The 26,691-nt window shown below is 42.9% G+C and overlaps 1 protein-coding gene across 1 annotated transcript in view; it reads right to left on the reverse strand.

Annotated features, from left to right (window-relative positions):
* SCHIP1 (schwannomin interacting protein 1) overlaps window positions 1–26,691 on the reverse strand; it is a 212,224-nt gene that overhangs the window by 138,877 nt on the left and 46,656 nt on the right. Inside the window, exons 2-4 of the mRNA XM_068953837.1 lie at window positions 23,194–23,258; window positions 22,031–22,111; window positions 17,630–17,780 (exon numbers count right to left, since the gene is read on the reverse strand). Coding sequence (XP_068809938.1) covers window positions 17,630–17,780; window positions 22,031–22,111; window positions 23,194–23,258 — 297 coding nt within the window. The remainder of the gene's footprint in view (window positions 1–17,629; window positions 17,781–22,030; window positions 22,112–23,193; window positions 23,259–26,691) is intronic.

Consider the following 26,691-nt stretch of genomic DNA (forward strand, 5'->3'; position numbering starts at 1 on the left):
ATTTGCCTAAAAAGGGACAATTAGACAAATTCAGGCATGCCCCAAGTGCCAGCTCTTGCGCAAGCAGGTAGTCATGCTTTCTGTTTCGTGGAGGTCAGAAGGCGTGCTGGGCTGGACGGCTCTCTTGGGCTAACTCAGCAGCCTGGGTGATGGTTTACTGAGATCCTCCGCAAAGGGAATGCGTGGGACGGGACGAAAGCGAAAGGGTAAGACGTTAAAAAGGAGAAATCCATCCCAAATTGGCAGAATAAAGTTGAAAATATCAGAAGTCACCAGCGAGCAAAGGCTTTGTAAAAGATTTAAACAGCCGTTGGGTGGGGTGCATTGGCAAAGCTCTGGCCGCGGACCAGCTCCTCAGCAAGGAAAATGAAACAAAAGAGTTCAGTGCCGTCGCTCTGAGCATGGTTGTAGGTAGCCTGGCAAGGGTGAATAAAATGTTACCGTATAGAAGAGCATGAGGCAAGACAAAGCAATGGGAAACCCTTCAAAACCTACTGTTAAGACTGCAGGCATGGGTAGGACGACAGTGGGATACCAAGCGGCGAAGGTTCATAACGGCTGGTATCCCTAGAGGCACTGGAGGAGCAGTAGGGAGATGGGTGGCAGTCATCTTGGAAAGAGGCACATACGTGGAAAAGGAGGGATTTTCTTTTTTGTCCCTAGTATGAGCTGCTTCCACTCCACAGTCAGTAAACATCTGTTTCTAGGTCTGCTTATAGAAGAAGCGTAAGAAGAAAACGGTCAAAAACAACTAGTGGCAACACAAAGAAATCTCAAGAACAGATCAAGTTGAGAAAGAACATCAGATATCCCTGGAAATGGCGGGGGAGGGGGAAACAAACCACAAGCCCCTTTCTAGTTCAGTGATATTTTAGACAGAACTGAATAGTGAAAGGAGCCTCACAGCCGTATGAAATCATATTATTCGGAGTGGCCCACCCCACTGTTTTTCAGAATATTTTCAAAGACTTTTACCCAGGGAAAAATATCTTTCCTCAGTTCTGTGCATCGATCAAATAGGTTTCACATGCAGTAGACAACGAAGTGATACAGCCAGACAAGTTTTGGAAATAATTCGCAATACACAGAATGAAAAAAATAAAGGTCCACTGCTATCCTTAGATCTCTCAAAAGCCTTTGATAAAGCAGGGTGGCCTTGCTAAAAAATATTGGTATCAGAGACAAGGTCTGGAGGAAATATGAAGTCCTGAATAAATATATTACACAAATCTCTGTCCAGTAGAATAAAAGTTAATAAGATACACTCCAAAAGATTTCAGCTACAAAGGAAAAGAGAAATGCTTGCTCTTTATGTCCTGCATTGATCTTTTTTACTGAAGTCCTGGAACAGTTACAACAATACAACTAACCCCCCCCCCCCCCCCCCAAAGCCCCAGGAGCCTATTAAAAAAGTAGCCTAAAATGACTCAGAATTCATAAATAGCAAATAAGGCTGCTGTCTCTGGACAGTGTAATACTAACGGCTGCCATCTCATGCCACCTGATCCATATTTTTAAAGAAATCCTCTTAATGCAAGGCCATAACATTAATTATGTTAAATCTAGAGCTAGGAGAATCCATGACTAGAAAGACACATATGAGCTTACAAATGAGACCATTAGGAACAATATTTCTGCAGTTATATGGAATTAATTTCTTCTCATTATTTCAAGACTGAAAATTCCATTAATTTTTTGCCTTCTGCTTCAGAAAATTCCATAATTCAGAACAGGAAAAAAAAAAAATCACTCTATTTCTAACCATACTGCTTTGGATACCAAAGAACTCCAGAGCAAACTTCAAGAATTATTCAGTTTATTTGCATGATCCATTTCCAAGAGGAAATTAGAAGGCTTCCTGTAACCCCAGCCTAAAAATGGATTAGAGGTACCAAATTCACCTTGCCACTGCTGGAAGGTTAAATTAAAAGTGTGTCTAGCTCCATGTCATAGGAAGCTTAGCATTGAGAAGACATCGGACAGGGCAGGCTGGGGGCAGTGAGCACACCAGGGAATATCCAGCATGCTGTCACAGCAATGCCGAGAAGAAATCTCCCCGAGGCTCAACTGGCTCGAGTCAGTGAGGCTTTTTAGCTTGCTAGCACCGGAAAGCGGGAAGAAGTTGGGGCTGGGAACTGCTCCAGCTCTGCTGTGACTCCTATGGAGCCGCAGAAGCTCTAAAGGGGCGTCCCGTGCACCAGGGTGTCCTGGGGCAAGTCCCCAGCATTGGACAGCAGGGCAGGAGACCCCGCATCTTCTTGTGGCCAACGGCTACCCCGGACCAAGGGTGAGCTGGGAGACGCGGGGCTTTGGGGAAAGCTTTGGAGGCCCCTGGACTCAGCAGGCCAGGTCTCCTAACGCCGTGACTAACACAAATCCTGAACAGAATAAGAGGAATAAGAGGTTTGCAAGGGGTTTTTCTATACCCATGTAGTGGACATTGCACATGATGTACAGGGCATGGCACAAGCGTGTTTAAATTTATGCTATTTAAACCAATGACCTCTGTGTCATCAGTGACGGTGTATCCATGACAATTTTTAATGAACCTAGGAAATAACTTCACATCCAATATCCACAGCATCACTTTTCAAGCAAAATAATGACCGAATACATCAGAAAATTGTACCCACTCAATCTTAGTAAGAGATTATTACCTCAGGGAAGGACCTGCTCACAAAACTATTATTATTTGCACCTAGTTGTGCAAGAACTCATTTTTGAAATGATTCTCTCCCCCACATCGGGAGCAGAGAGAAATAATGTATGATCTTTTTTAACAGAAAAAGTGACAGTCTGGATCAAGCTCATTTTATAATGTAATTTGTTCCTGGAATTTGACCGAAGATAAAACGGATAGATAAAATTAAGAGGTCAACCAACCAAATAGTAATTTACAGTTAACGAATTCAAGTTATGACTAAGGTTTGATAATTCCTGTACAGAAAGTTCATGTATCATCTTAAAGTCAAAATGAAGACCTTTTGAAAAAGTACTCACAGAGCCTCCAAAATGCTGTTCATGCAAAGCCAATTTGTGTTTAGTTATGTTGTACGAGGACAACCGATTCCATCAGCTTTATCGTGCTGTTGCTCTATGCATTGTTTGTTCTGTACTGTTTGCTATGGATTTAACACAGCAACAATTTGCTGAAGTGCTACTGGAAGCACCATAAGCTGTTAGACAGCAAGTAGAGCGGCCAAATCTTTCTCTTAAAAGAGCAGTGCCCTTGTGGCCTGGGCTTTCCTCTGTGATGCGTAAAGCAGATGTGAAAATTGCATGAGCAACAATGAGGCACCTCTCTGCCGCTCCAGTTTTGTCTCTTTGCTAAAACTATAATGGCTTTTTTCCCCCCCGCCTTGATGTGAAATAATTCACTACTTTCAGAGAAATTGCCTAAGAAAATAAAGGCTTTTTTCCTTAAATATATTCCTCTGGCAGAACTGTTCAGCACGCTCTCCCCCCTAAAATGCCATATACGTCTTACTAATGAACTTTAGCTGACCCGAGGAAGTTATTTCACATGCATAAGCAGTCAAGCTGGCTCGAAAAATGTATTTATTGAAATAGATTTAAAATCTCCTGAAGACCAGAGCAGTCTCTGCTATTTGGTTGCTTGAATGTGTAGTAGTGGGAGAAGTAGCTGAATTTATTAGCATTTATTCAAATAAAAAGATACTTTTCTAGTATATTTCATCTAAAAACTTATTTTGTGAAGAAAAACCAATTCTCTCCACTTTAGGAGGATATAACTGGAATATATTTGGAAAGATACGAGGTTCCTCTGCAATAGGTGCTTTTAAAGTGATGCTGCCACACTGTAGTGGTGACAGAGCCACTAACTTAATGTGACGTATCCGGCTCTGGCTATTTGAGTAGGCTTCTCCCTTCATATTAATAAGTTTCTTTTCTATATGTTTTTACATATCTAGATCTTTCTGGTCCTGCTGATCATGACTGTACTGTCTGTTTCCTAAATTTCCTGCATTTTCCTCCCTTTTTTGGTAATGCCAGAATATAATTAATTTCAGTGAGGAGTTCATCATCCCAGGGAAAATCTGGGGTTGGAAATTTGCTGGTCTCCGATAATCTAGAGCTGAAGACATTCACCACGCACTCTTCCCATGCAACTGAGACATGGAAAAATTAAACAGCAACAGTGGTTGCTGCAAAGAAAAACAAATTCTGAAATCTAATCTTTGCCAGTGTAATCTGTACCGATCACTGTAGAAATACCATAACAGAACCTGTCCTGGGAAAACGCAGAACACGAGAAAAGCAGTGCAGTTGCGGCCAAGGGTGAGGTAGGGATAAGCAGACTTGTTGCACGCACGTCACTGGCGGGTCAGAACAAACCGCGGAGAACCTCTGCACAGGTTTTGGTTTTCCCCCTCTTCCCCATTTAAAAAGTGTGCTTATTATTATGAGAATATTTATTTCAAATATTACAAGAATATTTGTCTCTGCAAATGTGCCTATCTACACCCTGTCCTCTGGCACACTGTCCCTACGCATGGAAATGAGAGGGGCAGGTCTCTGCATTTTGGGTTTGCTGGGGCCTGCTCTTCCTCCGCACGTCCAAGGAGCCAGGGCCCAGGTCTCAAAGTTGCCACTATCCCCAAGTGCAAAGCTGGGCTGTCAGACAGTCTCACTAGTAACCCTAGATATCTTAGGCTATTCTAGCTGCACACCCTAAACTGCAGAGAAATACCTGGTCTTCTCAGGCCTAAAGTCAAAAAATCCGACCATTTCCCACTGTAGAGGAATCCCTCCCCAAATACGTTGCAAATATCACCATCAGGATTTACCAGTCAGAGAGTGTACAACGCTTGTGGGTGCCCGTGGTGTGCTACCCCGGCCGCGCCAGTTCCTGATCGGACGTGCATCTGTTAGCAAGTAACCATGGAGCAACACAAGGCCAGGGCTGGCAGGAAAAAACAGCCTCCCTCCCGGCTCCAGCTCAGTTCCATGCAGGAAGAATGGCATCAAGGAGTAACAGAACAGTTGTTGTATAAAACATCCCATAAAACATTGCAATCTCATTTTGGGGGCGACGTTTCTCAACACGGGAAATCCTGGATTTTCAAGGTGTTGCCACAGGGCTGCAGATAAACCACCCAAGAACTTTCTATAGTGATCTAATTCTTGTTGTGATCTCACCTGCTGGACTAACCTTTAGAAGTTTTTTTCTTTTTAATCACTTATTGAACGGGGAGCATTCAATTTCCACACCAGGGTGATAAATCAGACACTGCTAATACATTTTTTCTCTATTCTTTGTATTTGGAAACAGAAGCCTAATTTTCTGAAGTGGAGCATCTGAGGAAGCTCTGCTCTATTGAAAAACTAAACCCACTATTTTTAAGACCTATTCATCAATACTAAACATATGGCAGTCTTGTGAAACATCACACCAAACACAACCCCTATTCCAGATGCAATGGAATTTTTTTACTCATGCCAAGCAGCTTGTCCCCTCGAACGTTCCCACAGAAGTGTAGTTCAGAAGAGTCTTGTTAGCCTTTTTGTCATCAGCCGAGACAATTTCCAAATTGATTTTGCTGCTAGTCAACTGAAATGTATCAAATTGACTAACCACATCAATAGTCAACATTCAATATACACACACAAAGCAAAAGAAATCTATTGGCATTCTGCTACCGCTAGCAGAAAAGAATTGAGATGGCCCCTTTGCATCACAGTGCTAAGAAGCCCCATAGGAAATTACTTGCAGCAGCGATAGACATACATAGTCGCTTTAGATTGTTATGCATACGGACATATGTATATGTATGCATACGTATATGCAGAAACACACCACAAGAACTACTTCTACATAAAATGCACATTCAAAAGATAGATGTCTTATTAGGCCTGCCTGAAGCATTGTGTACTCTCTGCTCACATTTAGAACTAAAATTATCTGAAGCAAATTAAAGGAACTGGAAATAACATTTGTTTCCACGTTCACATAGTTCCAAACGTTATCTTAGAGCCCACACCAGCATTAATGCTCCTCACAAAATCATCAAATATTTGATTTCTAATTAAGCTCTTTTCATTCCAATGCTGGATTTGTCTTCCTCATCTTTAATTATGTTTCCATCTATGTTATTCAAGAGCAAACGCAAAGATTTGCATTTTTATGTTATATAGAAACCACATAGCAAACATTTATCAGAGATAACTCCTTCTCCCCTCTGTTCATAGATTTGTGAAGCCAGCCTTACAGAAGACAGACAGCACTCCCCAGACAAATGCTCCTTTTCCATTTATATGTATCCCGATAAACACAAAGGAGTACTTGTTAGGATTGCTCTTTCTTAAATAACTAGGTATTCCTCTTCCCCTCAGCTATCATCTCTTTGCTCCTGTGGGTGCCAAACACGCTTCACCTTTGCAACTACTTTTACCAAAGTGCCTAGTTTTACACCTGAGGAAACCTGCTGAAATCAGCATAAGCGCATGCAATGCTCATGGGTGCGGGGACCTACAAATGCCCAAAAGTTCCAGATATACACATTGTTCTAGTTTTAGAGCCAAATATTAATAATCCCCTGAGCAAGATGAATGCAGCTGTATAGCTGCATAGCTATAGGTATCACCCTGGGGAGGAAGGACAACCTAGCAAACTGGGCTTTTGGTGATACAAGTATTTTAATGCTTGGTCTTTTCCCAGCTAGGCCTTTCTCTTCCATCTTACTGCCTCCTTATTACATAAAACCTGCTCTTATTTCATGAACTCCTTAGTTTTGGATTCATTTTGCCCTGAGCGCGCCACCAATCCTGTCCAGGTGATCAGAAATAGTAATAATTCTTAGTTTGACTTTCCAGAACGAAATTATGAAATTTTCTGGCACAGGTGTCAGTATGTTGCTGGAGAGCTTCGATTTGCAAATACATAAAATGTCATTAAGCACATTAGTACATTTACCACAATTAATGTTTCCGAGATTCTTAGAAATATTGAGCCAAAAATATTTACAAGACATGAATCTACTCATGCTTTATGTTTGGCACTGGAGAGTATTCTGCTGATCACCACAAATGATATAACCTCACGGAAGTTCCACCTAAGTAAACTGCCACCCTCACACTAATACTGCCTGCTAACTGCCAGAGTTAAAAGGCTGTTTTTACGGTCCCAATTTGTACTATGTACTACCTTAATCCATGTCTATTTACAGCTACACAGGATTACCGGTGCATGTTGGAACAATTCCTGTTCATAGTTTAATATTTGCTATTGGTAACAAATCAGCCACAGAGAGCGCTGAGAGAAGTAATATTTAGCTTGAATGAGGGTAAAGCCAGGAGACTTAGTATTACCAATTCATTACAAAATCACACATACTATTCCTGTTCTACTCTTCTGCAGAATACTATTTTTCTAAATCACATCCCTTCCACCAGAATTGTCCTGTGCTTAATGTCAGACAAGGAATGAAATCTGTCTGGAAAGTCGCAGTTATTTTGGTTACTCATGTGTGGAGCCCAAATTATCTCATTGTGATTTTTTAGTGCATTGCAGTGCAATTTCCTATTTATTTGAAGCAGGACATAAGAGTGCAATTGGTATGCATTGCTGAAGCAGATGGAACTAAAGAACATAACAGAAAAGACTCTACAGGGGGAAAAAAAAATTAGGGCAAAAGCATCAGAGGAGGGTTGTCATTTCAAACAAGAGAGAGAACTTGCAGCAGCAGGATGATTTAATATACCTACACTATATTCAAACTGAGATGGAAAACACTGGCAGTTTCCCACGAAGGGAGGACGTGAGCCGGGCGCTTCTGCCAGGATGCGGCAGGCAGAGGGCAGTGATTCTTTGGGAAGGCAGGGACCGTGCAGAAGCGCTGTGGGGAAGAAAAGGCGGTTTCTTTCTATCAGCCTGGAGAAACGTCCCAAAGCCCAGACTTCATTGGCACGGCCTCCTAGTTGCATTGACTTCAGTTAGGTATTAGAGTCGTGCTCCAAAGCATCCAAGGGAAACTAAGGTCAGGGCACGCTGACAACTACTGATTGCATCTAGCAAGAACTACAAAAAGCTATGTGTTTTGTGTCATTCTGTCAGGGCACAGGTCCTGCGTCAGAGCAGTAACTACATTACAAGACAGCGCAGAAGCGCAGGATACCACAATCCCAGTTTGACTGGGTAACTTACAGAGTCAGTGCTAGACACGAGAGAAAAACTTACTCTTCAGTTTGTGTGCCATCTGCCATGGGGTTTGGGCAGGAAAAACACTTCTGATAGCATCTGTTTTTGCCTTCTATCACTTCCCCCTTTTTATACCACTGTATTAACTGTGGTATGTTACAAAATCCTTTCAGACAGGAAACATGAGCCTCTCATGGCTGTAACACTCAGAGAATTTTTTTTTTCAGCCTCCAGAATGAGTGAAATGAACCACATATGATCACATATGATCCACATAATCCATGGGAAAAAAAAGACAGTCTGCCTACAAGCCAGAGTCAAAGCCCCACCAGAAAGTTCATGACAGAGGTGTAACTATCACCAGTCCTTTCTTTCAAATCCTGAAGGCAGTGCTTGGACTGAAGGTAGGTTTCGTTTGAAAATGCCTCATTTAAAATTGCATTAGGCAAGACACGATACATGATTTTCCATCAGTGTGAGAAAGAAAAGGACAGATTCAAGGACTGAAAGAATCTCTTCAATCACATATGTTAATTTTTAGAAGGATTTTTTTTTAAAAAAGATGTTGATTATAATGTAAAAAGAGCCCAAATTCGGCCCTCAGATGTAAGGCCCCACAGGTAAGCTCTGCCTACGCTAAGTCAAGAGGAGTTTTAGAACTGTCGTAAGTGGAGAGACTTCTTTTTTCTTTTTTTTTTTTTTTTTTACCTTAGACCTCTTTCTTGCTTCTAAATAGTACTGCATTGCAGTATACAAAGCCAACATCACTTTAGCTAAAGGTGACAAGATTTATAAATATATGATGCTAGAAAGCATTCAAGACTTTTTTTCTAAGTCACAAGGGTGAAAACTTCTGGTAGAGCAAATTAAATATGAAAACATATGACATTGCCTGTTTTTTTTTTTTTTTGGGGGGGGGGGGGGTAAAGAAAATTCCATATTTCTGAACTCTCAGGCAGTGGAGTGCTCCACTGCAGTCCCACAGCGCTGTAGGTAACCAGTACTAAGACAAAGGAATGTATTTCATCCAAATGAGACTTAGGGTTTAAAAATATCTTCTGTTAAATAGCTGGCAATAGCTAAAGAGGAAAAAACTGTTATCGAAGAGTTAACTAATTTCCAGTTAGCAGCGTGTGGTCACGGTGCGGCTAGCTTTTTTCTTTGTTCCATCTACAGAAGTTTGCAAGTCATGAAAAAAATGTTCTCAACTGTTGATTTTCTGGAGAGATACCCACCCACACATTCTGAGTGCTCGCACATTGTAAATTATATGATTAAAAAAAATACTCACTTAACATTCTGCACACAGTAAGTAGTTATGGCATTTAGTAGTAAAACAGTATAAAAAGTTCAGTATTTCAAATCTGTAATGTAGAAAATGATATATGCATCAGAAGAGTGGTGATAGCTATGAAAGCTATATACACACTATTTTTTAAATTAAAAAACTTTTCTAAGGAAATCAAGCATCTCTCTCTTTTTATTTGTCTACTTTACAAAATATTGCACCCTCCCCCCAAAGCTTACTAAACTATCTGTAAATTCTTAATAAGTGGAAATATTTTTTTTATTGTAGCCCAGATTCCCCAAACTATAAGATATGAAATTCAGTCTGATAAGAGACCTGGTTATGAACACTAATAATTGCAAAAATCTCTGTGCAGTTGCCTGTATTTTCTTTGATTCAGCATTATGCTTCCTGTCCACCTATTTCCCTGCGATTCTTACTAATTACACTAGTGATTATCATGTATTGGCCACTGCAATTATCTTGAAGTAAAATTACTTCTATTATCAATAATATCTTTGTGAGATAAATTAGGATCTTGTGTTTAATGTGGATTTTTTTTTGTTTAATGTTGTATTTGCAACTACTCTTGGGCGGGAGGGGAGATCTTGGAAGTCACTTTCTGCAACATCCGCCAGCGGAGAGAAGGTAGAAAAATGACCATATGGTCACATTTGGAAAAGCAATTGCTTTTCACCTGTTTATGAAACAAAGAAAAATAAGAGCGTTTGCTAGCAGAAAGCACTGAATTCAAGCACTGCGCTTCAGAAAGAACTGATCGCTCTACAGAGTCGGTTCTTATCGCCCGGACAAGGGCGAGAGAACCGCATTCAACTGCAGTGAAACGCCACGAGCCCGGTTCACGTAGCCCCGGCGGCGGCGACCGCGCGGAGCCGCGGGGGGCGCCGCTGTCCGCGGTGCTGAAGGGCCCCGGGGGCAGCCGCGCAGGGCGGGAGCAGATCCCGAAGGGTGCAGAGGGCTCCGGGCTGAGCTTTGCCCACTGCCTCCTTGGAAGCCCTGGGGGATGGGAGCCGCTGCTGATGGGGGGGGGGGGGGGGGGAAGGGACACGTCTTTCTGGACGTCTAATTTCAAACGATGCGCTTCTGCCCAGAGCAGAAAACTTGATTTCATCCCCATGCCAATGCTTCGAGTTGAAGTTACATAAAATCTAAGATTCCACAGCAATGCCACAAGAACTCTGGATGCAGGTAAGTTTCACTCCAGCTTTTGCTTGCCTGTTGAGGATTATCAGGCTTTCTGTGGCTTTTGCAGATAACGTCTTTGAAACTGAACCGTTTAAAGAGGCACAATGTCGTCTTCACTGGAACATGTCATAACCACAACCACATGCCAGTGAGATTTGTCTGGCATCATCGTTTTTCCTTAATAACAATTCCATAAAGATCTTAGCCTCTGGAAGCACAATTACAGATTAAGTTGTCTACTTCTGGGGTGGCGGGGGGGGGGGCGCAGAAACTCAGCCACATCGCAAAGAGGAAGACAAGTTTTGCCACCCTTCTACACAATAACAGGAAATCCAGTATTTCTAAGTCAAAGTATTATTTTCAAATTATTTATTTATCACCCCCTCCCTTTTTTAAATTAAAAACAGACTGCAGAAGGGAAAAAAAAATAGGCCACTAAAGACTGTGCTTCTTGTGTGTTCCTAATACAATAATCTGATAGGTGATCAACAATAGGTCTTTTCAAACAATTAGGAGAGTGCCTGTATTGCATACACAGGGTTAGCAAGTCCATTCTTTGTCAGGCTACAAAGCAGGAGTCTAACAAGAAAAACCTCAGTTTCCCATCTCATCACTCAACTTAAGTTCTATCTCTGTCATTCCACCCATTATACCACTTTCCTACTGGGAGGCAGGCCCAAGAGAACATTGTATATCATAGCACATACACTTTGAGAGAGTCAGTGTCAGGAATGATTTATCTGTCTGTACTATGACTCATTACCTGATAATTTGATCTACCTGACAGACTCTCAGAAGAAGGTTGTAGGCACTCTGGCAAGAATACGTGTATTATAAAAATAGGGAGCTAACAGTGCTCTCAGTGAGTGCACATACATATGTAATCTTAAGACTGGGATGGGGAGAGTCCTTTTAGGACTGCCCAGAGTAGTTTTTGACAAAGAAGGGAGCTAAATGAACAGAGGAGCTGTTCATGTATCAGGTGGGATGTTACCACTCGGTATGGGTATAAGTTGCAGACAAAATCAGAGGGGTCTAAAACTACACAAGAACAGTGGTGCAGAGCAGACAATTTGGCCTGACTTTTCAAACAAGAAATAATTTATTTAAAACATGAGATGAAACCTCATTATAAAATCTTACAGATGTTCATCCTCTCAGTTGATCTTCAAAATACTAACAAGTGAAATTCTGGCCTTGATCAGCGCTACAATGGTTGTAAAAGAGTTGTAGTGGCAGTTGTAGGCAGTGGCAGAGACATTTATCTGTCTTTAAGTGGTATATGGTACCTTAAAAGGAAAAATATCAGAGACTCTTCTATGCCTTTGAAATTCATATTCCCCATTTGCTGCCCAGTTGCAGGCACAAGTAAGTGTTGATGCTTTGGGGTCAGTTTGCATTTTTCTAGTTGCAAGTTTCTGAATGCTAGGTACACTCTTTTTTCCCCCGTTTCTTACTTTCAAGTGCTGGGAGACTTTTTGTCTCTTTTCATTGTGGTTTTTTTTCGTGCGTGTGCCTTGTGTTATGTCTCAGTGTCATGACAAAAGGATGCACGTTAACTCTTAAAAGTAAAATGTGTAAATCAAACGTGAAACTCAGAGAACATTTTTACTGACAAATATCCAGATCAAATGGAGTGTGCTCTACTAACATAAAAGTATGCTGGAAAAACAGAAAACTTTTCAAGAGATGCATACATTACTCCCCAACTAATTTTCCAGAGCAATAATAATCCATCTTGCTGTTTCAGTCACTGAACCCCAGAAAAGGTTCACTGATCTCTTCGTTTCTTGAACTATTCCATCTGTAAATAAATATGTTTACTCTAAAAGTTTAGTGACAAAGCAACTGATTTCCAACTACCTACAACTGCTCAAGTTACTTGTGATCAGTTATGACAGGTTTGATTGAAATGATCTGTTTTCCTCAGCTGCCATTCTGACCAGCCCTGATGCCAGAAGAAGGAATAAAAGATGTTGGCAGTCTAAAAAATTAATTCTGGCCTTGTCTGCCATCTGGTCCTTCTGAGCCAGCCAACAAAAGGACATGCGGACAATCACAATGAAGTGCTATTGAGATTAGATGTTCAGGCTTCAAGGGCAAAAGCCATATAAGTGTAACTTGAAGGAAAAGCTGTTTTGCTGTTAGCACCTGCAATTGATTCAGTGTCCTACATGCAGGAGACACTGTTCTTCTCCAACAGAAACCAAGACAACATTTCACACATGAGAACTTTTAGGTATTATGAAGATTTGGCTTCAGTAGCAGAAATAAGGAAAATTTTCAGTTGCTTTTTTTTTTCTCCTTAATCTACTAGTTCCTTTCGTATATTACAAGTTTCTGATCGGTGTTTCACTTCACAAGCAACAGCTTTCTGCAATCATGAAGGCAGTTTGCTGATCCAAAACAAGTTTGACCACATCAAATCAAAGGTATAATTGATGATTTATCAGGCTTCTGAGTCTTAGAAGCACACAATTAGGTTGCCTCTCTGAACCACAGCAAGGTTAACCACAGCCAGTAGGGCTAAGCTACAGCTTTCTGAAGCCACATACATAAAAGGGATACATGATCTTCAGCAAGTTAAGGAGGGCTCACATCACTACACATCAATGAACCAGTGATGAAGTGATTGATGACAAGCCAGGCACCTCACACTGGCCAGAGGAAAATCCCATTTTCCTAGCTATTCCCATCTCATGCAAACTAAACAGCTTAAAAAAAACCCCCACACACATGAAACTGTTAAACGTGAAGGTTGTGGTGATTAGAAAGCATCCCAGCTGTTGCCGAACACGGCAAGAACCGTTCCTATGTTAGTTACCTCCCATTCTCAGCACTCCTTTGAAATTATTTTAAAGTTGTTGCTTTGTGTTTCTGTATTTATCTTTCTGGCTGGGACAAGAAGAAGTATCATATCTGATAAATCCAGAAAGTTTTAATGATTACAAATGAGTAAGTGTCTGCATATAGGGAAAGCACAGCCCTCCTGCATCAAATCTATCAAGGCTCAGGCCATCTCTGCTAACTCCTCCCAGCGACAGTATTCATGCTGGGGCCATGCTTTTCCTCGCACACGGCACAAAATCTATCCTGACAAAAAACACACCTTTGATTCTGGGTGTTTTTGACTTTGACTGTATAGGCTTTTTACCGCCTTGCAATTTCCTGTGTTTTTTATCACTTTTTCTGCTTCCTTTTTGCATTTTTTGTTGTATTTTTCAAGAATGCAAAAGGAAAAAATGCTTTTAAAATATCTGACTTCTCAGTCTGAGTAACTCCCTGTCTTCCCTTACAAATGCCACAGGAGGTTTGGAATGACAGTGGACACCAACTCAACATCATCTCTTTTAACTACAAATGGCCAGACTTCATTCTTCACTCTCCAGTTACAGACCTGCAGACTCCGACAATCTCTGTTGCTCCCCAGCAGCCCGGTTAAACCTGGGTTTAGGTATTATTCATCCAGTTAAGAGTTTCAAAATCCTCTACCACCACAACTGTTGGTCCCAGGTACGGGTATATCTATATATTTGATATATGCATTTCTTATACCTGTTCTGCTGCAGTAATCTGCATTTGTTAGCCCACAGGCTCTCATTTATTTTGCGGGCATGAGATCCTTTCTGTCTTTCATTATTCAAGTAGCTCACTACTTTTATGCCTCCAGGAGTATATAAGATACAGCAGAGCAGAGCACGAGGGGGCTTGCATGGAGAAAGGAAATCAAAAAGCCAGCATTAGATTTCAGCTGAATTAAGTGGCTCTATTGTGACAGTGGTTTCTCAAAGTACTTCATAAATTTCTCTCTCCCATCTGCATCACTGCTTAATGCTAATGCATTTTGGCATAGTCTTTCCTTTCTATCTGTTAGGAAAATAAATGGAAAAACCTCCAAATAGCCCAAATTTCAGTCATACCTCAGAGACTGGACACTGCACAGTATAGTATACTTTCGGACCGACTAGCCATACGCCTATTTTTTAGGGCAGCAGCAACACTGCTAATGCAAAAGAAATAACATTATAATGAGCTTGCCCCACTTCCTGGGTCTCTTGCTCTGGAACATCTGGTTAAGACGATCATTGCTATTACTCTCCTGCCCACATTTCAACAGTCTGAGGTTGATTGTCCCTATTTTGTTTTGGCCTTGTCCTGCCCTGCCCAGAACCTGGCAATGCCAATTCCAAATCAAAACCAACGGAGATTTGCTGTCAGAAAGGCACATGCTTTAGCATGATCCCCTTTTCACCTTCTTTGCACGTTTGTCAGACAGAAACTTATCCCCTACCCATTCTCTTAGATGGTTTGTGTCCCCCTCAGACTAACACAGATTACTCAGGTGATGGAAAGGAGGGCTCAGCCCTGGAGGCAAAACGTGCTGTCGGTGTGCGTGTGTGTGCGCGCATGTGAGCACCTGCAGGCCAACCCTTGCCGTGGCGAAGGTGAAGCCCTGCTCCACACAGGAGGTTTTATTTCCTCAGAAGCAACTATGAAACAAGACAACACCAAGAGAGTGTTGTTGCCTTTTTGCTTTGTAGTGGTAGGTGCTCTCGGACCTGGTTCAATAACGCCTCCCAGCCGGATCTTATGCCTTCAGCAATGGCCCTCTTAGGACACCTGCTGACCTCCTGGGCCTCACCCCCATCTCCACCCCCCTACTTTCCCAAGACAAGATGCCCCCCAGTCCTCTCTGATACAGACAAGAAAACATATTGAACAGAAGGTCTGGTTTTAAATGGCTAGTAAAAAGCAGGGTGGCATACGCCTCATCACCAAAGCCAAGGACCGTCCTGCACTTTGCTTCTTAGAAAATTCAGAGCTGTCGTCTCAAAAGAGTTTCCCAAAGCTATAGTCACTCAGCAGGTATGCATCCCGCTCTGCTGCCAGGCACCACAACCCAATTTCCAAGGAAAGCTGGTGCCTGGAGAAAGGGCCAGGCCTGTCCTGGAGGAAGGGTGCTTCACTGCTTGGGAGGGAAGCACCTGAGTGCCCTCTCCGCTCTTGAGCTACCAGCCAACGCTGGAAAAGCCAGTCAGTCAGCCTCACTGCTCCTCTGTCTTCCTCTGCGACTCAGGGACAGCCTCTCAGGCCTTGCCAGGATAAAAATGCGGGTCCCTCACAGCCTTGGGTATTGCAAAAATCAAGAGCACTTACACAGATAGATGTTCCTCTGCCTATGGAAACGTTTCTTGATTTTTCAAAGGTAATTGCCAGGCTGGGCACTGAAAAAGTGTAGGAAAACGTTCCCCTCTTCCTGTATACTCCACATGTGCGATGCCGAAGTGAGGAGAGCGGGAGATGCCTTAATGCAAACTAAGTAACAATTCTAGTGTCCAAGCTTCATTTTCCACACAAATACATACAATTCCCAGATGTGCTAATTTCTGCCCGAAGAACAGAAATCATTGAAAACACATTGTTTTCCAAATTAGGTTACTGATGCAAAATCTTGTGAAGCTTCTGCTACAGGCGCTAGTCCTGTGCAGGGTACGAGGGACCTCTTGTGGTGGTTAGGCAGTCGGCTGGCCACTCTTAGCTACCAACCGTACTCAAACGAGTTCCAGCAGCACATAAAAACAAGCTCCGTATTTATTCCTCTTATTAAAGGAACTTAACTCATTTAATGCATAAGACGTTAGTTTATAAACAAATATTGCTATAGTTTATCATCCCAAGAAAGCTGGCCTCCAGCTATGAACACAAGTCACCTAAAAATAAAGAAAGTGCACTCTCTCACTAATATTTTATTAAAAGCTGTCAAGTCTAATGCAGCCTACCAAACTAGAGTGTCATAAAAAATAATAGCTACTGGAAACAGTTCACTTAACTTCATTTTTTACCTGGATAATACCGTTCAACAGGGAAAAAGAGTCAAATTGTCCTCGTAAGTCAAAGATCTGCATTCTTAGCACAAGAAAAGTTATGCTAGGTCTGGGAGACTTCAGCATGCTTGCATTAAGTGGCATTGTTTCCACCCTTAAGCGCCTCATTAGAAACGACTTCTAGACTTTCTTAGTGAACGCCGAAGCCACGAAATATTGCTGTGCGACATAGGACGCTGCCTCAGAGAAGTGACCAATATGTGCTTGTAGCAAGGACTCGGACAACCTATTCACAGGCAACCTACGTGCTCCAGTTGAACAACGGGATGCATCCTGCTGTTATTTATTTGAGTAGTCCAACACACAACATGGCAAGTTCAACTGCCCAGATTTTTTTTTTTTTTTAAACTATCAAATTACTTTGTGCGCTCCGGTCTACAGTTTCCTCAAAACTGAGATTCTATCACAAAGCTGAAAGCAATATTTATAGGCTCTATATTTATCTGTTGTTTTTTTGACCCAAAAAACCTCACCCCACGGACAGTCACAAAGCCCCACAGCATTTTCAAAAGGGGGCTCTATTTTTGGATTTCTAGTTCACAGCCATTTTAAAAAGAGAAACGTAGTCTCCTGCCACTAGTCACCCCAGTCTGCAAGGCGGCTTCAATATTTCTTCCAAAATCAAATTTAATTTGCAATCCCTAGATCAGCGTCTCTAACTCCCTTATAGAAAAAACTTAGAAAACACATTTATTCGTAAGAACACTACCACAATTTGTCACCTGATTTTGAGAACACAAACACAAAAAGCCAAAGATACGCTTCTCTGAAGATGTGGACTTTCTGCAAGCGAACAAAACACCACCTGGAACCACCTTTTCCCATGCAGGACGCTGCTATCACCAGCTATGTCCATCATCCAACCTTGCTAAGACCTGTGTGTCACTAACCCCGGATGAACACGCAGCTGCACGTTCAACTGTATCTAAAAGACACAGTTACAGTTGAGACACTACAGTTCCCCTAAAAGCCCTTCTTTAATCATTAGTCCTAACAGCATAGCTTTCCCCAAGTAGCTCATTTATGTGAGGTCCTGGAAAGGAGCGCAGGCAGCAGAAGGAACAGGAGGACTGGCCCCAGTGGCATACTCACCGGCGTGCTGCTGTCAGAGAAGGTGTTCATGCTGATGGAGCTGCTGAGCTTGTCAGACGAAAGGGACGGCGGCGAGGGGCTGCGCTTCCCCAGCGGGTCATGGTGGGGCAGGTCCTGCCGCTGCAGGTAGTCACGCCATGCTCTCTGAATGCTAGTGGCAACAATTAGAGCACAGTGGTGGGGGGGAAGGCAAGAACAAAAAAAGGATTTCAAATATATATTCTTAACTGAAGAGGTAGTCCTTGGTTGGGCGTTGTTTTTTAAAATGCATTATTCATTTTATCTGGAGAATGTTCACACATAAGAACCCACTGTCGGTCTCATCTTAGCCACTACTAGAACACCTTGAGATATTTGTTAAGTAAAAGAGGAAGAGAGAACTGAGGAATTATTTCAAATTCCTCAATTTACAGGAGTGATCTAAATTCAAGACTATATTTAACTCAATAGTTCTCTTACATCTTGCAAAGAAAGTAAAATGCAATTATCTGTTTAAAAGAATTCAAATTTTCGTAATTATACCAGCTTTCAGATTACAATACAGATACAGTTGCAACTTAGAGCTAGATCAGCAACCTTTAAATCTTCTCTCTACTGCTATAGCTGGGAACTTAAGAACTGCTCTAAATCCACATGTGGGGATTAAGCAAGGAGCTCTGGTTTCAAACTCTAAACTTCTAAAGTCTCATGTAAAATTCTGTAAAGAAAATCACATTTCAAACAAGACTGTTAACAGCTTAGCTTAAAAAAAGCTCAACCTTTTGTGCTGTAAGTGAATATTCATAAGTAAGTGACTGATGGGTTAGGGTCTGGAAGCAGGGCCTAGAGGGTCTCCCCTGGAGGGCAGAACCGGACTGCTGGTGGCCGGTGAGCCTCAGCTCCTCTCACCAGGTGGCACTGCACTATCGCCTGTGCGGTTGGGAAGGCACAGGGGACAGCGGTGAGAAACTCCGTTATTAAAACAGTGTTTACAACAGTAAAGGCTTTAATGCAAAATATGTGGGTGCTTACATAGGATGGTCTGCCATCTCTGCAGGAAAGGAGAAGTAAATTCTGCCCAAAGACTGAGTTGTCTGTGTTACTTTGGTGTAATAAGCCTGAAAGAGCTCCTTTCAGGATTTTTAAGTAATTGAGATTTTATTCACTTGGATATTAAGTCAGTAAAACCTTCAGTGTGTCTGTTAATCAGGAGGAGCACCTTGACCTTTACTTGTTCTCAGATTTGGGAGCAGTGCAAGGTTCACGTTTAATAGCGACACATAACATCATCTCATCTCAAGTGCCTGAGACTCATCCCTCCGCACCGTCCCATCTCCCATTCCTCCCCTGGGTCGGGCAGCTACTCTGCCAGAGCGACCCATTTCTGCCTCTCAGACCTCCTTTGCCGGGCACAGCAGGACGAGCTTTGCCTAGCAAAGCCCGGAACAAAAGCCAAGGTGCCCAGTGGCACCAGGGCCTGGCAGTGAACATGCCTGCACAGCCCCAGCCCCCCTCCTACTAGAGGAGCCAGTGCACAGACAGCTCCCTGCTGACAGTCCCTTCCTTGGGAGAGGGTGAAAGCATGCACAGAAGGACTTGAGAGGAGGAACGTACAGAGCATAAGGCTTACAAGGGCAAAGGCTGCAATTCTGACTTCCAAGAACAGAGGCAATGGAGTCTGTAGGTACCTGTGACATGAGATGCCAAGGCTGCGTTGCATGGTGTGCACCCTGCTTAGATTTGGGCAGGGGAACCACTCTCCGATGCTCTGTTGGGTAGGAGAGCTGCTCTCCCCAAGGTGTCAGGGAATACCTGACCCTTAGCCATCCTCATCAACTGGTTGCAATCCCATCTACAAGGGCTGGGGGGTTCAAAGTCTCTAGTGCTACTCCCCCCCCCCCCCCCCCCCCCGGCAGCTTTGTAGTGAGGAGGAAGCAGATGATTGCTGGGAAGCTGCCACACCTGTGTGGTGTTGAGGGGCTTGACGTGCCCAGCAGCTACTCTGGGAGGAGAGGCTCTCACAGCTGAACTGGGACCACCTGTGGAGCCAAAGCTTGGCTGGCCTTGGGAGGCCATAAGGAGGCTGGGGAGCATGGGAGGTCTTCAGAGCGTGCTGGACGCCACTGTAAACGGCTGTTGGTTGTAGCCATGGTCAGCATAAGGAAAAGGCTCCTGAGTGTAACTCATCATTTCCACTGCAGGTTTGCAGACTTGCCTTCCATAGGAGACGCACAGCCATTGAAGTGAACCTGCTGGAGGCCTTGGTTATGCATTCAGCCTTTGCTCTACTAAGCTGCACGTGGCTGTGCTTTCACTGCTGGTGCCAGTGGGCCCCAGGTTGGTCTTGTTAGCCCAGGTGGCCCGAAACTGGCCTCGTTAGCCCAGCTGTCGCCGCTGCTCCGTCTGCCACCTGCAACCACGAGCTTTGGCCAGATCGCACGCTCCTGGTTCGACCGCCAGCGTGTGAAATGTGGGTGATGCTCCTTTCTTAAGGTGTCTTCCTATGTGCTGTAAGAGTTGAACCAAGGGATCCACAACCTTTATTTACTTTGGCCTAGGAATACCTCCTTACCTTGATTTTTCAGCAGTCTGGATGTCCTCTCTGCCCCAATCTCCACAAGTCAGAAAAATATTTTAGCCTCTGACCAGGCTGAAAAGGCATTTGATTGTACATTCCCACACCAAATGGGAAAATGGGACTTCTCAGATTCAGCAGGAGGAGGGCCAAGCTTCACGCCAGGATGTGAATGCTTCTCGTTGGCCTTTCTCTGGAGTGCCAGGAACTACAGGCAGTGGGAGGCACCTCTTGCGATGTGATTTTTCAGGCAGGTCAGGGAGCAAAGTTCCCCAAATAGAGGGCATCTGGGGCATCTTAAGGCCCAGTGAAGTCAAATACATATTTCTGTTTGTTTTTTTAAAAGAGTACAAGATTAGAAACACAATAGCCTCTGTCACAGCATCACCAGGCTAGGTACACTGTAGAGCTAGTGAGGCAGGTCGAGGCCCGTGTCGTCTCCATGTAACAGCTTTAAAAGGGACACAAATATCCACTAAAGCTCCCAAATGTGAATGTCAATGAAGGAGCTTTCAGTAAATGCATTTTGATTTAAAAAATCACAACTGCACACCTGAAGCATTTATACTTTGCATTATTTCAGTTTCATGCTTTACTGCATAATATTTACATGGAGTATTTACATATTTATTATTTACATGTACTTTCCATTTTAAAGCATGAGGCGATACTGAGTCTAAGGCATAACTACCTTCCAGAAAGCTCCCTGAAAATTTATTCTTTCATCTGGCTTATATTTGCATGACTAAAAGGCACTGGCTGGATTTTAATTTGAAACTTCATGTCCGTTTAATATTTTAATACAGCATTAATATTTTAACATCCTTTATAGCAAGTTAGCTGTAGCTTTTTAACTGAAAATGAAATTCAACATGAAACGTAGCAATGAATAAAATTCTCCATGTAAAGCTACATCCTATGCCTGATGTCATAGAATTTTGCCTGGAAATAGTTTGCGGCTTCAGTGTAAAGGCATCCATGTCTTTTGCCGCAAGTTAAGTTTGTCTGAGGAAAAGTTCGGTGATGAAGGGGACCCCATTTGAGCGGACACGAAAGTGGAATTCTCTGCCCGGACAGACACAGGGATAAGCTTTAAGTTATGAAATGTAAGTTAACACCGCTGGTATTACTGTGTACCCTCATCCAGCCCAATCCAGACTATTAGAATAACTGAACACAAGCGGGAAATGTGTTGCAAAGGCTGCAATTACTACGCTTGGGAAGCGGCGGGAGTCTATTTCCAAAAGAAAGAGAGTTGCCTGTTTCTTCCCTCCCAGGTGCTGTACCTACATGTTATGTATTTATAGCACCCCGGCTGAATGCTTTATTTCTGATAAGGAAGAGCTTGCTTAGTACAGATAACTATGCTGCGCTCTCTGGTCCAGGAGCCCTGGTCCCTTTAGACTTATGTCTCCCTCCTAGTGCGAAACCAAAGGCTCCCCCTTGCAGAGGAGTCTCGTGAAGCTCCCTAAGGAACTCTGACCAGGGCTTCATTTTCTCTCTGTTGTGAAAAATACCACTGGAGAGATTTCTACTGTGATTTCTCCTTCTGGGATGGTCTCTTTATATGAGAAAAATCTGGCAGGTTCTCAGACATTCTCTAGTTTTACAGAGGAAATAACAAAATTAGCGTAACATTTAATTTTAACACCTGAAATTCAATTCAAAGGGAATATTCACATGCTTAAAGGTAGATGAGAGCTTAACGGTCTTGCTAAATTAAGGCTTTTCTATACCTAAAGTTACAGAGAAATCCCAGGTGAATACAGCCTGGATTCCACGGTTCTGGAATCTAGCAATCCCAGCTGCGTTCAAACAGAGAAACAACAGTCTTGGCTGCTACTTACATTTTCACTTTTGATTCCAAGGGCTGTAAGTTGATAGGATATTTTTCAATGTTATTTTCCTCATCCATGGCAAGCTGATGGCTACAAAAGAGGAAAAAAGATGCTTGCAGTGTGTCTCAGCATGACGTTTTTGCAATCACTGCAAATTAATTCAGGAATTGTGACAAGACCATACATGAACTGCTTATTTAATGGTGTTGCTGTCTTTGGAGGGAGGCATCCGGGTCCCCATGTTCAGCCCCATTTGACTGTTAACCAAAAGTCGGAATTTGAATCCAGTCTCCAGACTGGAGCCTGCCTGCGTTCTTTGCAAATCTCAGCACTAAACCTCCCAGATGCCACAGCTCCAGAGACAGGCACACCCAGCAAAGAAGCTGCTGCAAATAAAAAACGCTAGCAAATAGAATAGATATTCTTGCTAAATTAACTGTCACCCCTGGGGCTAGATGTGAAAAGCTGGAGAGTAAAATGGAAAGTAATGATAAGTAATGCTGGTAGCAAATGAATTACATCAGCAAAAGCCATACAAGAATATGAAGAAAAAAATTCCTTGTAATAAAAGATGACCAAGGAATTGGTGCTGCAAACTGATCATTTTGAGAAAGCCATTTTAAAATGCTAGAAGATAAAAAATCAAATATCTTGGGACGTTGCTTTGGATGGGACTAGCAACATGAATGACAATTCTTCACATGAAAATTTGTAAGATGAGACCCCAACCTGTGGAGTTATTTTGAGACTTTACTGGCCACTTAATTACATCATTCAATCAGCAGCAGTTTTCAGAAATTATCCTCCTGTAACTAAAAACAAGAATCATTCATGGGAGAGAGACAAAATCTTCAAAGATTCAGTATATTACCAAGCAAAAAACAGTCTACAACTTTCAGTCTACAACTGAAAGACAGCCCCTCAGAAAGCAGTCACAGGCAACCATCTAACAGGCCATTGAACTGAGCGGCCGCTTTTGCTGGATCACGTTTTGTATCTTTTCACCTGACTGTGCTCAGAAAAGACACCCCATGCCCCGAGTCTGTCGGATCAGGCTCCAGCTCCTTGCACAGGATCAACACCGCTGTCACCCTCTCCAGGCCACTTGCGCTAGAGGAACAAATAACTGTTGCCTTATAAACGCCATTTCGTATGTGAAATCTCAGATTTACCTTTGAAGTAAATATTTGCCATCATTGACCTGTTCCAAGGTGTTCTGGAGCCTTTTGAGTTCTTCCTACAAGGAGAGAAACAACATTTCAGCGTGCTGGTGGGACCCCTTGTTTGAGACTGGACGCTTGCCCTCGACCTCACAGCGCTGTGAGCTAGCCACTAAACAAAAACGTTCCCTCCTGTAACGTCTACAGGATTGCTTTGCAATTTATACATCCAAAATAAATATAAAGAGGCCAATATATTTATCAGTATGTCCACTGCATCACTTTGAAAAGAAATACCAGACCTACAAAAAATGCTAGGCAGAGCAAAAGTGAAAAAGAGGGAAGCATTTTTTCTTTTATTAGGTATGTGGCCGCTTTGATTTGAGAGATGGTCTTGATAAGAGACAAGCGAGTAGCAGTTCACACTTCCAGACATTTCTCTTTGTTCTGCAATCAAACAGTATTCAGTTTCATAATTAAGAGAGTCACTGGCTGAGATGTATAGCTTGATGTCTTCACCAGTGTACTTGCATCAGATCCTGTTCTCAACAGATGAGATGCCACAAGTTTAACCCCCTATATGCAGAGCTAGGATTCCTTACATCCACGCTAAAGGGCCAGGAAGAATCAAGCCATGAATTTCAGCACTCAGATATGGCTTAAAAGGTAAAATTATTTCTGATCGGCACAAGTTTTATTGTTCCGAAGGGGTGGGAGTGGGGGGAAGGACCTATAATCGACCTAAAATTGAAAAGCGTAATCGGCGAGGAAATGAAGCTGAAAACAAAACAGGTGAAAACCCCAGCTTTTTAAAGCCGATTGTAATTTGTATTAATTTATTTTCCTGGCACTGAAACATATCCATGGGCCACCGAAAAGGTTCCAGGTAGCTCTGAGGAGACTGACTAGTAATCTGAAGACAAATTAGGCCTCTGACTAAGACTGACATGAGCTTACCAAAAGGGAAACCTGAGCAACGCTATCTCTAGCTCTTGTGCTGAAACATGGCTCTGTTCTTCCTCTTCTCATTACAGCAACAGAAATCCCAGAACAAACTGTGGAAAGACCTCCCGCAACGCCAGGCATGGCTTTCCCACAAAGCCACCGATGGAGAGGGCCATCTTGTCCAGTCCCACATAATTTACCTATAAGGGTGCATCTCCAGCTCTGGATTATATATGTAGAAGAAGCATATTGCCCTAGAATTTCTAAGGGGTAATGCTGTCACGTGGCTCCTGCCATGGCAAGTGACAAGAAAGAAGGTCCTAGAGGATGGGCCTTGTTCCATGGTACATGGGTACTCGCAATATTACATGCCTGCTCCTCGTAGGGGCCCCACCTTGTGCTCCCCAGCTCAGGGGCATCCCCGGCATACAGCCCCCCCCTTGTAAGACTACAGAGGAAAGTCACACACATCTGCAAACCTCAGGGCCAGCGCACCTCCCTCCCCGCACCTCCACATCGAGCAACGGGCTGGCCCGAAGGCAGCGTGCTCTCCAGGTGACGCACTTCCTGGGGCTGGGATGCCCGGCGCTGCTCCCCACCGTGTGGGGACCCCCATGCAAAGCCGTCCCACAGCCAAGCGTTAATGGGGTGCCCATGCACGCCTGGTCTCCTCAAAAGCCCCAAACCCCCAAATGCCCAGATCGTATCCTTGCAGCGCAACATAACTAGCGCTGCTGTCCTGAGAGACATGGCATATGCCTGGAAGATGAGAAGCCTATGCAGCAAGCATAGCTCCTGTCTTCTTGTGGCTCCTGAAGTTGGGAGTCAAGCATAAAAAACAAAGGCTAATCAGAATACGGAAGGAGGAGTAATTTACTTTGCACCTACCTTATGTACAGATACGTGCTCCTCACGAAGGTTAAGAACATTAGAAAGACAGACAAGATGCACAAGAGGGAAATGTCCTCACTTTGTCTGGTCGGGGGATAAATCAAGCATTTTGATTTCCAATAAAACCATTGTCATCTTTATGAGCACAGCAGATCAGCCAACTCTACCTTCTGTTTTTTCAAATAAAGCTGATATTGTGGAACAGAGGCATTTTACACGGTGCTTTTTAATCTCGTACAAGGTTCGACACCGTTTAGCATGAAACAAGCTCACACTTGGTAGCTGATTTACTTCTAACACAACTCTCATTTCCTCACAGCCTTGGAAGGACTGTTACTGCCAAATACGTTTTATGCATAAACTAGATTTGTCAAGAGGACAAGTCAGATTTTTCCTCTCTTTGCCCCAGTTTTTGGCCCTCTGGGTCTCTAACTGTAGCCCTGTTTTGTTGACAGGCACAAGCTGATAAAGTGCCGCGGCCGATTCAGAACGACTCCTTGGCCCATTCTGAGGAATATGCTCTTCTTGCATATTAAAAACAAACAAACCGACCCAGAAAACCTTCCAAAATTGTTTTCTCTGAAGTACAGTTCAGCGCAGAAGATAACCTTTTACTTTCCCATATTATTCCACCGGTCATTTTTTTAACATATCCCAGAGCTAGGTAAGGTAATTCAGAATGTGAAAACAATTTGCAATTGACTTTATATATAGCTCTGGGTGACAAAACCTGCATGACTTACATAAATCATTTTTTGTGTTTGACATCATTTTCTATTAACCTAAGGGTGAAGACTGAACAAAAAAAAGTAAAAAGTAAAATTGGTTGTGACATTTTTGACTATTCAATCTTTCAATTAAACATCACTGGACAGTCTTTATAAAAGCTGTAATGTAAGGCAACGACAAAAGGGGCTAGTAATGTTTGCATAATTTGGAAGAGAAGAAGACATAAAATCTATACTAATTTCAGTTTTGCGTCATTAAACATGAAGTATTGATTATTGCTCCTTGCAACAAAATTTATGAAGCTAGCTATGCTGCTGTGTCCACATAAAGTGATGCTGATGTTTTGCCCTCAGACCCCGAGCGCAGTAAAGGATGGGCTGCAGTGACAGCAGGGCTGCTGTTGTTCCAATTCGCAGCCTTAGGAGATACGTTTCGCAGATTACACCGGGAGTGACCCAGCTGCAAACCCTAACTTCAGAAAATTAAATTGGAAGCGATCCATACTTCTGTTGGAATACATGATGAGTTACGATGCTGCTATAAACCTTGTTATAATGTAAACATATCGTAAAATTTACTGCGGATTTCATCTTCCTACGTCGGTTGAATACCGATGTTAATAGCAATCGGGTGTCTACAGATACAGAGATACTTAAGTTAAAAAAGAAACAATGAAAGCCTGCAGTGCAAGACTGGTTTCAAGAAGAACAAACTAAAATGGCTTTCTCCACTCTTTAACTTGGACGTTCTGTTCGTGCGTTAATTATTTTTCAGCCCGTAGATCTATGCTTTTAGGAAACCAGCCTATTGCAATGACTGAATTATTACTGGGAAACTCCATAACCTTATAGTACAGAAAAGACCAACAGGGCTCAAGTCTATAAAGTCTCAGCAGGGGAAACCCAGCATAAAAGAGCCGACCCCATGGCGTCAAGCCCTGCCGAC

This window comes from Struthio camelus, chromosome 9 (genome assembly GCF_040807025.1).
Source record: "Struthio camelus isolate bStrCam1 chromosome 9, bStrCam1.hap1, whole genome shotgun sequence".
Lineage (NCBI taxonomy): Eukaryota > Metazoa > Chordata > Aves > Struthioniformes > Struthionidae > Struthio > Struthio camelus.